Below are 12365 nucleotides of genomic sequence, written 5' to 3' on the forward strand. Positions count from 1 at the left end.
GCTTCTACAGACAAGTGGCACACACACATACATTCAGAGAAAATACTCATACATATAATTTTTAAAAAGAAGAATTAGTGCCCTGGACTGATTAAATAAAGGCACATGTGGTCAGGTCTGATAACCTGAGTTTGACCCTCAAGACTCACAGGTTCAAAGAATAGGACAGATTTCTGCAAGCTGTCCTCTGACCTCTACAATGTGTGAATACCAACACATGTGCATTCCCACACAACATAAATGAACTTGTGTAATGGAAGAAGTGGTCTGGTGAGCACCACTCTGCCAAGCAGGTGCCATTATGGGCTCATCCCCTCCTCCTGGTGACCCTGCCCCTGCCTATTCCACAGGAGAAGAGATGGTGCTATGCAGAGGCTGAGGTACCTAGGCCCATTTCCACGTTGTTCAATGTCACCAGGGGGCTCCCACCTTCTTCCCCGACCTGTCACCAGCCAGACAGGATCATACCACTCTTCTGCTTCCCAGCTGTGCTCTGAATCTCAGCAGTCCTCTCCAACTGTGAGTCTATTTGGGGAGACTACAGAATTTGGGGGACCCTAGCTGCCAGAAGTGCATCACAGCATGGTCTCTGCCCATCCCCTGTCTTACACCTGCTTCCCGGTTGGTTCTGTGCGATGTGAACAACCACCACCACCCATTTCCGCTGCCTGCTCTGGGTCTCTGCTGTGCCCTCCCCTCCCCCCACCGACAGACTGAGGCTGTGAACCAAATCAAGCCCTTCCCCCCAATGCTTCTGGCATGCATTCTGTTCTCCACGATGCTAAAGGAACCAACAGACAGGGCCTGCATGGTTTAGCTCTAGATACCTCCATGGCTTCCATCCCTTCCCACTCATCCTCACTTCTAACTGTACTTATGCATCACCAAACCATCTTCCCAGGAGAATCACGGCACAAGCCCTTTCTTTAGCTTCATGAAGCCACCCCTTCTTGGACATCTTTATGAAAATTGCCCCCTCGCCCCTTTGGAGGGAAACCCCACTACACAGCATCCCAGGCTGTGGTGCTTGCCTGAGGCAGATTCCTTCTAGCCCCTCGGAGATCCCTCCTCTCCCTCCCCATGTTTCCTGCAAGCAACCCACGCACCTCTTGCCCACCTTGAAGGTGCTCGGGGCCCAGCAGTGGCCTGCAGTGGAGACATTGGAAGAATTCCTCAACAAGTACACATTCCCACTGGCCATACCAGTGTCTGAGGTTATCCAGTGCATAGCCAAGTGGCCATCTCCCCATCTGCCTCCAGCTGATCCTGTCACGTAAGTCTCGTGCATTGCTCTTGGGTCCAGAGGGAACCTGTTCTCTTCTTGCTGTGCTGGTATGGACATTCCTTTATAAGTTTCAGCTTGAACGTTCTCTACACCAGGATACCATCTGGCTTTCCATGACCCGGTGATCTGTGCAGTCGCACTTACCAAAACTCTGAGATTAAGATTGCTGCTGATCCCTTTACACAGAAAGGTCACTGAGCTAGGGAGCCACAGAGCAGAGACCAGGACTTAACCTCGGGTGTTTTCTCTCTCTCTCTCTCTCTCTGTCTCTGTCTCTGTCTCTCTCTCTCTCTCTCTCTCTCTCTCTCTCTCTCTCTCTCTCTGTGTGTGTGTGTGTGTGTGTGTGTGTGTGTGTGTGTGTGTGTGTGTAAGATCTCCAGGGATGGGGGTTGGCTCCTCAACTCCAGGCCTTCTCCTTTCTCTCTGGACTACTCTATCCACCAGCTCACAGGCACCTCTCTGCCCACAGATACCCTCACTGTCCTTCAGCCCTAAAAAGACCACCTCAACTTTAGTATCAACCTAAGCACACAGAAGCCAGAGCCAAGAAACGGGACTAGCCAACTCCACCAGGCAGTCAGGGACATTGTTACCTGTACTAAGCTCCCGGTCTTGAAAAACTGTGATGCATCTGCAGCAGAACCAAGACTCCAATGTGCAGAGAGGACATAAAACACACAGGGAAACTCTGGGCATGTGTCACACTTCCTGACCTACGGCACTCCAGACACCTAGCTCAGTGACCAGCAGATGCGTCCTTCCCGCTTGCTTCCCATCCCATCTGGTGTGAATCAGCCTCTCCGTTAACATTCCAAACACACTTCACATACACAGTATGTGTTGCTGGAGGACTTTTCCAGGGCAGAACTTCAAGGGTGGGAGGAAATGATGTCTCCAAATATCAGAGTCACCCAGGCCTGCAATGTAAACTTTAGAAATGCCTGCTCAGGTGATGAAGGGTTATCCAAATATTTTTCAGAAGTATTTCAAACAGCAGAAGGATCTATGGCTCCTTTCTCAGCAGCCTTCTCAGAACTGTTCATACCATGACCCTGCAGAAAGTTCTGAGTCACAGCAACACAAGACAACCAGAAGCTGCGTCTTATGGGGGAATGTTCCAAGGGATGGACAAGGTTCAGAGAACTGAAGAAAACCTTCACTCAAGGGACCACTAACACAAGAGTCAAAGGTTTCACCCTGTGTGGCTTGTTCCCTTCCCTCTTACTCCATGTCAGCTCTCGGTTCATGGTCAGGAAACATTTGTGGAAGAAATGAACTGATAGCCCAGGGTATGCCTCATGGTATGAAACTGAATCCCAGAAAGCTAAACTTTAGGTCGAAGTCACAAGGTCTCTGCCTCCCCATCTCCACCTCCCCACTAGCTAGATCTTCACTGTTCCCTTTGCCTAGTGCCAAATGGGAGATTGCCTGTGCTACAGCCATGTTTACTGAAGGAGTAAATGAAGAAGAGGGACACTTGGGTAGTCTAGTCATGATGGAACACCCAGGTCTCTCCTGTCCTGCCTCCTGTGCAGAGCCGGGCACAAATGATGCAGGGCAAGGTGAAATGGAGAGTTCTGTTTTCTTTAGAAAGTCAGTTATGTCAAATGATGTTTGCTGGAGCACACAGGTGAAAGGATGCTTTGCTATAGCAAACACGTGAAAGAACACATGATGTTCAGAAGGAATAAATATTACCCATAGACAGTGGGAGCTGGAGCACTGGTGTGCTTTGCTCCACCCCACTGTTATTTGCTAACAACACTCATGTATTTGTTCATCTTACGTTGCACTGCTGAGCTCCACTTGTGGTGGTGACACCATAGTGAGAAATTCACCGAAGAACTTCAAGTGAAGTTCCTGCAGCTTCTTGCCCCTTCAGTGGCCTTGGGTGGTTTCTTCTGGTTGAACTGCCCTTGCTGGTTCATGTGTGGTGACTGCCTAGTGGGCTGAACTGCAGCTGCTGGTTTGTATTTGGTGTTTGCAAGTGGACTGAACAGCTGATATCCTGACAACAAAGATTGCACTCAAAGAACTATTTCTAAACAGGTCCACTTCCCCTATGTCCTAATAACCTTTCTCTTCTACTACCTCTGGTGGGTGGAGGGCCAGAGGGGAGGTTGAACATTTATTAAAGTAGGTTGGAAAAAGCTATGCTTATAGCAAGGTCTCCAGGAATGTGTGAATGACTGAACAAACAATGCAATTTAGAGACAGAGTAACAATTTGCAAAGCCCTCCCAGCAACTGAGAGACAGAGTAACAGTTTACCAAGCCCTCCCAGCAACTGAGAGACAGATTAACAATTCACAAAGCCCTCCCACCACTCCTGTCTTTCCAATAGTATCTCAGGGTGGTGAGGGAAGCATTGCTATACATAGCTTTGTTAAGATGGGAAAGTGGAAGCCCCAGGAGACCCTGAGCAGCTGGCTGTCATTCTACTCAGGTGCTGTATTTAAAGTGACTTGTACATTCCTCATTCTACTCTCTGAGACCTCTGTGATAGTCTCTTAAACAGAGCTAACATCTCAGAATCTATTAAATACTTTTAAGATGTATTGTTGTAGAATAACTGCAGGCATTCACAATAGTAGGGGTGCCGTAATGATTCCCCAGACACACATCATCCAAATTACTTAAAAAGACAACACTGTAAGGAAAACCAGCTTACCCAGAAAGGACATATGGCAGCTGCCCTCTCTACTGTTCCGGCCAATATACACATTTTGCCATCGTAAGACATTGAAGGTCAGAAGTGAAATGGATTCTCTAGTAAGTCATGTTGGATACAGAAGTGATGTGGTCTGGAGTTACCTAGAGCTGACCTGCTTAGTCACCACATACATCTAGAGGCAATGGCACTAAAATACATTGATTCTATAGTCTGTCAATTTTACATGGTACATTGGTTTTGTGTGTGTGTGAGTGTGTGTGTGTGTGTGTGTGTGTGTGTGTGTGTGTGTGTGTGTGTGTATTCCTGTGTATGCATGCATGTGTATACTCTTCCTTATATAAGCATGCTCACTCGTATAGGTACAGGTAGAGACCAGACATTAACTCCGATTGTCTTCCTCAATCTTTGTCCTTATTTACCTATCTTCTTTTTTGGGGACTAGATTTCTCACTAATCCTGAAATTCACCATATTGACTGCACTGCCTCGCCACTGAGCCCCAGATCTGTCTGTCTCTGGCCCCAGTTGCTGGAGTTACAGATACAGGCTTGGGTCCTTGTGAGCCATCTTTACTGACTGAGCCATGTCCTCAAGCCCTCCATAATTAAAGCCTTCGGTTTACATTAAGATCAAGATTTTTAGGAGCATTCCATTCCTGTCAGCCATTCTCCATTCCCCATCTTCTCCTATACACTTCCAGGATCCTACACTGTGCTGAGATGCTAAATCTACCCAGACATGGACTTGATGTGTAAGTGCATTAACCTTGGAAGAAAAAAGAGACAGATATGCAGACCTTGATAGCATCCCAGAATGAAAACTTATGGGTAAACTGTTCTAGGTCGTCCTACCCTCAGCCTCAACCATGAGGAAGGCCAGGAGAGCCAGGAACACAGAGAATACAGATATGGAATGGAAAATGAGATTATGTGTGGATCTGAATCCAGTTGTAGCCTTCCTTAGTTGTGCATCCTTAAGTGAGTCACCAACACTCTCTGATTCATCCCTAAAAGAAGGTTGGTAAAGCCCCCAGACACTAAATCCTATAGAGCACTCAATTAGATGATGTTTAACTCAGTTTCCGCAACAGAGGGTGTTCTCTATCAACAATGGCCACTATAATTGGCCATTATCCATAACTAGCTCTCAGCAATGAGTCCCACCCTGCCTGAGTGAAGAACAGTGTATGCATTTAGGGGCCCATAGGATACTTGGTGGAGGATGGGTTGTTTTGTTTTGCAGTGTTGGGAGTCAAACCCCAACCCTCAGACCTGCTAGGGAAATGCTCTACCACTGAGACACATCCTCAGCCCTACAGTGGTGGTGGTTTTAAATCAAATTCTGCTTGGAACATCTATAAATTTGTAAAAATAAATTAAAATTTAAAAACAAACAAAACCCTTCTTGGCTCAACTTCCATGTGGAAATCTTCCAGTCAGTGGAGTCAGGCCAAAGGCATTCTGTTGTTCACCAGCTCAGCACTGAGCACACTGGCATACACGCCATTATCCTATCAGCCCACAGGCATGGAGGTCATAATGGCGTGAGTGTTATGGGTAGCCAGCGCTCCACTGACTCAGTGAGAGAGTATCCAATGACCTCCAAGATCAGTCTCGGACACATGCTTGCTGTGTGGTCCTGGGCAGGTCATAAGCTAGCTGGTGCCCAAGCTGCCCCACTACACTTTACCCAACAACGAGGATAACAATCACGCTTATTCTCCTGCCTCATCCTGCCTGTCACAGACCTGAGGTAGAATCAGCTTTGGCATCCCTTGGTTTGTCATCCCCACAACCCAGTCTTTGCCTCCTCACCTGTAGAATAGAACCACTGTGCCCAAGATTGTTACAAAGACCTTCACAGGGCCATGCACATAGGATGGCCTGGAATTTACCAACGAGTAAGGGTTACATGACAGATAACAGATGTCCCATGGTAGACAATCAATACATTCTGAGTTTAAGACCAATAGAGTTCATAGAATCCACTGACATCTTTGTTTTGTGCTGGGTGCTAAGTCAAACACCTAAGCTTATCTAATGTACCTTTCCAAGAAATCAAGCCTCATGCACAAAGGGGAGGCGGTGTTTTGGGGCAACACAAGCTCAGCCCCTTCCTGCACCATACCCAAGGTCAGCTATTACAATTCCACTAGTGACTGTGCAGCCTAGTACTCTAGTGTCCACCAATGTCCTCCCCAGGCTGGCAGGTGACAGGGAGGAAAAGAAGGAAGAGCCACTCCCTACCCAGCCTACATTCAACAGTCTTCATCCAGGGACGGGGAAATGTACTGTCCACTGCTCAGCACACAGCATGAGGGTGGGACAGTCATGGCTAAGGTCTAGATGAAGGTGAGAAGACTCGGTCCCATAAATGTTCTTTATTTTATATCTTGTATCATATCCAAATGAGCCCTAAAATTACAGAAAAAAAAAAGAACTAAGGGGAGAAAACACAGAGCCTTGGCATATTAAATTTAAAACTAAAGCCTGCTGTTTTAGAAAGTAAAACCAGAGATTAAAAGAAAAGTGATGAGATAGATTTGATCCATATGATCAGCAGCACCCTATGCCTCACAGCCCATCTGGACCTTCCCTGACTCCAGCTCAGCAGCCACATGAATGTATTTTCAGGAAGAAAAACAGTAAAACAAATGTGTGAAAGAAAGCATGGTCTATAAGACAGCAGGCTGAGCAAGCCATGATGAACAATCCGGTAAGCAGCAATCTTCCGTGGCCTCTGCATCAGCTCCTGATTCCAGGTTCCTACCTGTGGGATGTAAAATCATGCCAGGAAGTTTGGTTAGAACCACAGACTGTCTCTTTTACCAAGACCCACCATGAGGAGCCATGGCCAGACTGATCTATACAGTAAGTTCCAAGCCAGCTAGGGCTACATAGTGAGACCCAGGACTGCCCCCCAACCACAGAGGTTATCTCTACATAATAAAGATGATAGTTTTTCTTCTTTCATTTTCAACAACTTGTGCTGTTTTTCTTCCCTAATGGAAGCTAAACCAACAAACAATTCTTTCAACACTGAATCAACAAAATCAAGAGCAATAGTTTGCTTAGAGACAAGGATGGCATCTGAAAGGCCTGTTTCTCTGCCTGGTACCCGACACTGTCTAGAGATGGGGCCTCACTGTGTAGATTTCAGTCATTCCTGAACCCTCCAAATCACGCTTCCAACCAACACCTGTCTCTGAGTGCTTGCCCATGCCCCATACCCAGTCCCTTCCTCCCTGCCTGTATCCCCAGCCTCTCCTAGGCAATGCCCCATGACTACCTTCTGTGGATGATCTATTTTATACCAAGCTCTAAAATAACTATCTGTTTGTGTGGCTTCTGGGTCAAGGTCGTGAGAACAAATTACTTTCCGAGGACCACCCAGCCAGAGGGCAGCATAGCTGGAATTCTCAGTCCAAAGTTCAGCTTACTGGTCAGCTCCAAAATACAGGCATGTATAATTTACAGCGATATAGAGTCTGGGGCCTGGTGAGGTGGGGTCTGCGTGTTAACAGATGTGTGATTGCATGCACGTGTGTTTGTATGTGTGTGATTGTATGGTTGTGTTTTGGAGGGGTTAGAGGGAATTTAGTCTTAAAACTGTGATTCATAATCCGAGGGCAGATATCAGCCCATGAAGCTTGTTCAGGTTTTTCAAAGGATTATAAAAACTGAATCTAAAGGTTTAAAAAAAAAAAAAAGAGGGAGGAGGAAGAGGAGGAGGGACCTAGAGGGGTACAAGATGGGAGAGTGTAGGCCTGGGTAGATTCTAGATTCTTGTTCTTACCTCAGAATCTTGAAAAGTTCAAGGTCAGGTACAGCCACAGGGGTGCGGTTGTTAAATCTTTGGCTCTATGCAGAAATTCCTACCATACCTGCAAGCTAGCTCATTTCAGAATCTCCAGCCCTTGTCTCAACAATACTTCCTCCCAAAGCCATCTTCCTAAGGGTCTTAGCTCCATTCCCTACAGAGGGAAATAAGCCTGCCCTTCCACCCGGGACTGCTCCTGCAGCCATGGGGATATCTGCAGCTGCTGCTGATAAACCACCCAACTCAACAGCGAGGAGTGGGCCCCACCCTCTGTCTCCCACTCTCCGGCTCTGCGCAGTTCCACGGCCAGCGACATGGCTGCTACAGAGCCACATTTTCTGTAGATTCTGTAGATGTTCAGAGGAAGACGACAGTGTGTCTTCCCAGGTACCCCAGGGAACCTCAGCTTCCTTTCCACTCGATGAAACTAGGTCACATCACTGTACAGCTGGACTCAGTCATGGGGAAAGACAGCAGAATGTCCCTAACGTGCTCAGATGAACTCCACTTTTGCCCCTGAACTGGATGTGGGGTCACGAGTCCTTCTCAGCAAAGAATAAGAAGTGTATAGTGACTGCACTACTTTGACACTTGGACAGCACTGAGCCTGGGTTTTCAGAGTGGAAGTTCTCCTCAGCCTTACTTACAGTGGCTGCTGTTTCCCACCATCCATTCCTTCTTCTGCTGCCACAGCACCTGCTATGACCAGAGGAGTCATCTCTGAGAAACCACATAGAAGCTGCCTTCTCCAGGATGGGTGCTCAGCCTCTCCAGAGAGTCTCTATGCTGTCTGAAGCCTTCTAGTATACATGTGTGCGCATGCGTGTGCGTGCGTGCGTGTGTGTGTGTGTGTGTGTGTGTGTGTGTGTGTGTGTGTGTGTGTATGTGATGTCTGTATGACATATATGGGAAAACACATGCAGAATTCGGAGGACACCTTTGTGAACCTGGTTCTTTCATTTTTACATGAATTCCGGAGATTGAACAGGTTGTCAGACAAGTGAGACCCACTGAGCCAGCCCTTTGGTGCTTAGTACATTCATTTTATAGGTTTTATAGCCAGATCTGATCTCTGTTGCTTATGCTCAACTAACTCCAACCAGCTTATCAGATTCAAGGATACAGAGAACCCCACTTCCTTGGTGATGATGCCTAGGACAGTCAGTGTGCAGCCCTGGAGGCTTGAATCCAGGATCAAGGGCAGAGTATGCCTTCTCAACCGTTTCCTGACTATCTCCACGTGACCTTAGAAAGTCAAGGATGAAAAATGCCCTTGCTGACAGACCAGGGCTGACAGACAAGCACAAGAATGTGTCCTTCTTTCTTAAGAGATATCACTAGATGTCACGGCCATAAGCCATCATCAGCTTATTCAATGAAGTATCAAAGTTCAAATCACACACAGCTATAGATTTCCATTTTATTGTTTATTAAAAGAGAATACCAAGATCACCACAGGGCCTTTCAGACATTTTCTACTCTCTGCCTGACATAAGTGCTGGAAACCAAACTCAGGTCTGAGCAGCAAATGCTTTGAACCTCTGAGCCATCCCTAGCCCCCAACCCCTCACCTCCTACCCCTTGGGCATTTTCTGGATAAAGTACAGACATTTTCTGATTTCCACAGCTACTTGGGATGTCCTGCTAATGCCTATTTGACGTTATATCATGGCTGGTCATTGAAAGTTATATACAAGTACTACAGGCACCATGCGGGACTCCCAACAGCACAGCCTCCATCCCTATATTCTCAGTGGCATATTGAACAGGACTAGGGCTGTCTGAGTCTTGAATCCCATCAGTTTCTCAGCCCCACTAGCATTTTCTCCGCTGGATGCTGTCATTTCTGCCTGGTGCCTCTCATTTGGTCTCCCCAGCTCACAATCCTCACCCCTGCCTCTTTTTAACCACCTGCAGCACAAATGTCTTTTAGTAAGGTGTGAATCCAGCCACAGCTTGCTTCCATCAAGTCTTGACTTGCTCCCTGCACTTCTGGACGCAGTCACAATGACACCAACCCGATCTCAGCATGACCCCTTCTCTTCACCAATGCCTCTGCACTTTATGTGCCTCCATTTTCACAGCCTGGAAGTCATCGTTGGCGGTGATTCTGATTGTGCCTGGGGGTGAGGCTCAGAAGGCAACCTTGGGCATTGTTCCTTGGGCACCATGGGCTTTTGTGTATGGTTCAGTTTTTTGAGACAGGTTCTCACTGGCCTGAATCTTGCTGAGGCTAGGCTGGCTCACCACAGATCCACCAGGCTTGCGCTCCCTTACACTGGGGTTATAAACACTTGCCACTGCCCTGGCTTTTTAAACATGGGTTCTGGGGGTCCAACTTGTGTTCTGTGCCTATCAGTGAGTACTTGGCTGGCTAAGATATCTCGCAGTACCCATGGTGTTTCTATGTCTTTTCTCTCTCTCTCTCTCTCTCTCTCTCTCTCTCTCTCTCTCTCACACACACACACACACACACACACTTTTGAAATATTTTTTTTTCGTTCATCAGAACTTAGCTGGCATCACTGGCTCCCTTTTGGAAGCCTTCTCTGGGAGTTGTTCACATTTGCCCTGCACCCCTGAGGAGAGCCAGCTTCCCTCTAGGACACACCTCCCTTCTCCTCAATGACTTCCTTACCTGTCACCAACTGTCACTAACTGTCATCAACTGTCACCAACTGTCAGTCACTCAACTCTCTGTCACTACTTCTAGGGACAATAACTGCATCATGGTTAACTCTTACACAGTCCTCAACAGGTGGACATGAACAAAGTCTTGCTGAGATGGTGACAGAGATGACAGGGTGTGATGATGTACAGTCTGTTTAAGGCAGGGGGTGGAATGAGACCACCAACTCTGTAGTCATCTGGAACTCATGCCTGGGTGAAAACTGCAGCTTCAGAACACATCTGTTTTCTTCTACTCTAATTTTTTTCAAAGCCTACTTTTAATGGAAAAGAAAGGATACGGGGGAAGTGGACCTGTTTAGAAATGGTTCTTTGGAGCAAACCCCATGTGCGTTGTCTGGAAATCAGCACTTCAGTTGACAAGGAGTCAGAGGTGGCAGCTCGGTCCACTTGCAAACACTTCACAGATAGATATATCAGTAGTCCGGTTCGGTAGAGTAGGGATAGCAATAGTGGCGGCATGACCTAGCAGAGATAGCCAAGCCTTAGGTGAATCGGCATGAGTCAGTAGGAGGGATTCAGGTCACCAGGAATGCCAGAAGTTCTCAGCTGTGCCTCTCTCAACAAAGTAAAGATCATCAAAGATGTGAGACCAACAGGCATTGCACAGCCAGCTCTACCAGTCTAGCCCAGCCTAGCCAAGTCAAGCCAAGTCTTTGTCTCTATCCGTTGATCCTTTTTATACTCCCTCCAAGTGTCAAGTATACTCCATGGGTCTTGCCTTACCACGTGTCTTATCTCAGCATGTGAGTCTTAGCAAAACTCCATGTGTGTCTGTCTCAGCTGAAATCACTCTAGCAAGAAGGTGCAGCATGCCACCAGAAGTTTTTTTGGTTTCTCTCTATGGAGTCATGACAAATGCAGCTCAACTGTGCAATGTAAGGCAGACCAATACATGTGTGTCCTGAGCAAAGAATCCTTCATCACGTGTCCTTTCACGCACTTGCTTTATTAGAACATCCTTTCACCTGTGTCTGCTTCAGTGAAACATTCCTTCATGCGTTTGCCCCAGTAAAACACCATCCAACACAACTGACTTTCCAAAGAACCCTTAAGTTCCCACTCCACTCTACCTCCTGGCACACAAGAGCCAAGTGAAATAACCCTAGCTAGTTGTCTTAGTCAGGGTTTCTGCAGATGACAAAACACCATGACCAAAAGCAACTTGGGGAGGAATGAGTTTGTTTAGCTTACACTTGCATTATCACTGTAGTCCATCCTTGAAGGAAGTCAGGGCAGGAACTCACACAGGGCAGAAGCCAGGAGGCAGGAGCTGATGCAGAGGCCATGGAAGAGTGCTGCTTGTTCTCCATGGTTTGCTCAGCCTGCTTTCCTATAGAACCCAGGACTGCCAGCCCAGGCATGGCACCAACCATAATAGCTGGACCCTCCCCCATTGATCACTAATTAAGAAAATGCCCTACAGTCAGATCTTATGGAGACATTTTCTCAATCAAGGTCCCCTCCTTTCAGATAACTCTAGCTTGTGTTGCGAACACTATGGTTTTATAAAATCAACTATTTGGGACAGCAAGGTGGCTCAGCAAGCAGAGGTGCTTGTTTACAGCCACACATGACAGTCATGGTCAGAGGACAGACCCAGCTCCCCAGGTTGCCCTCTGACATCCACATGCATACACACTACAAAAATAAATGTAAAATAAGAATATTTTCTGATTAGGTCAGTAAAAACTATCATTCTCCAACAGCAACAGCAAAATCACAGTTAGTCAAAGAAGAAACAAAAGCACCCAGGGAATCAGCCACCCAGAGAGGGCACAGTTACATTCCCATGGCTCTGCTGACCTCACTCCCATGGATGTATGACATTTGTCTTGGTGGTGTGATATGATCCAGTCTTTCCACAACCACATGGTACCAGCTTTCCAGAATTGGGGTGG

The 12365-nt window shown here is 47.0% G+C and overlaps 1 protein-coding gene across 3 annotated transcripts in view; it reads right to left on the reverse strand.

The window, feature by feature from the left end:
* Positions 1-12365, reverse strand: part of Hspa12a (heat shock protein 12A) — a 147923-nt gene that overhangs the window by 68989 nt on the left and 66569 nt on the right. Inside the window, exon 1 of one of the 3 annotated variants that reach the window (XM_006527377.2) lies at positions 1879-1996. The exons of the other annotated variants lie outside the window; for them this stretch is intronic. Within the exon in view, the coding sequence (XP_006527440.1) occupies positions 1879-1981 (103 nt within the window). The 5' untranslated portion in view covers positions 1982-1996. Of the gene's footprint in view, positions 1-1878; positions 1997-12365 lie in introns of those variants that run through there. 3 annotated transcript variants of the gene reach the window in all.

The sequence above is a fragment of the Mus musculus genome, chromosome 19 (assembly GCF_000001635.26).
Source record: "Mus musculus strain C57BL/6J chromosome 19, GRCm38.p6 C57BL/6J".
Taxonomy (NCBI): Eukaryota; Metazoa; Chordata; class Mammalia; order Rodentia; family Muridae; genus Mus; species Mus musculus.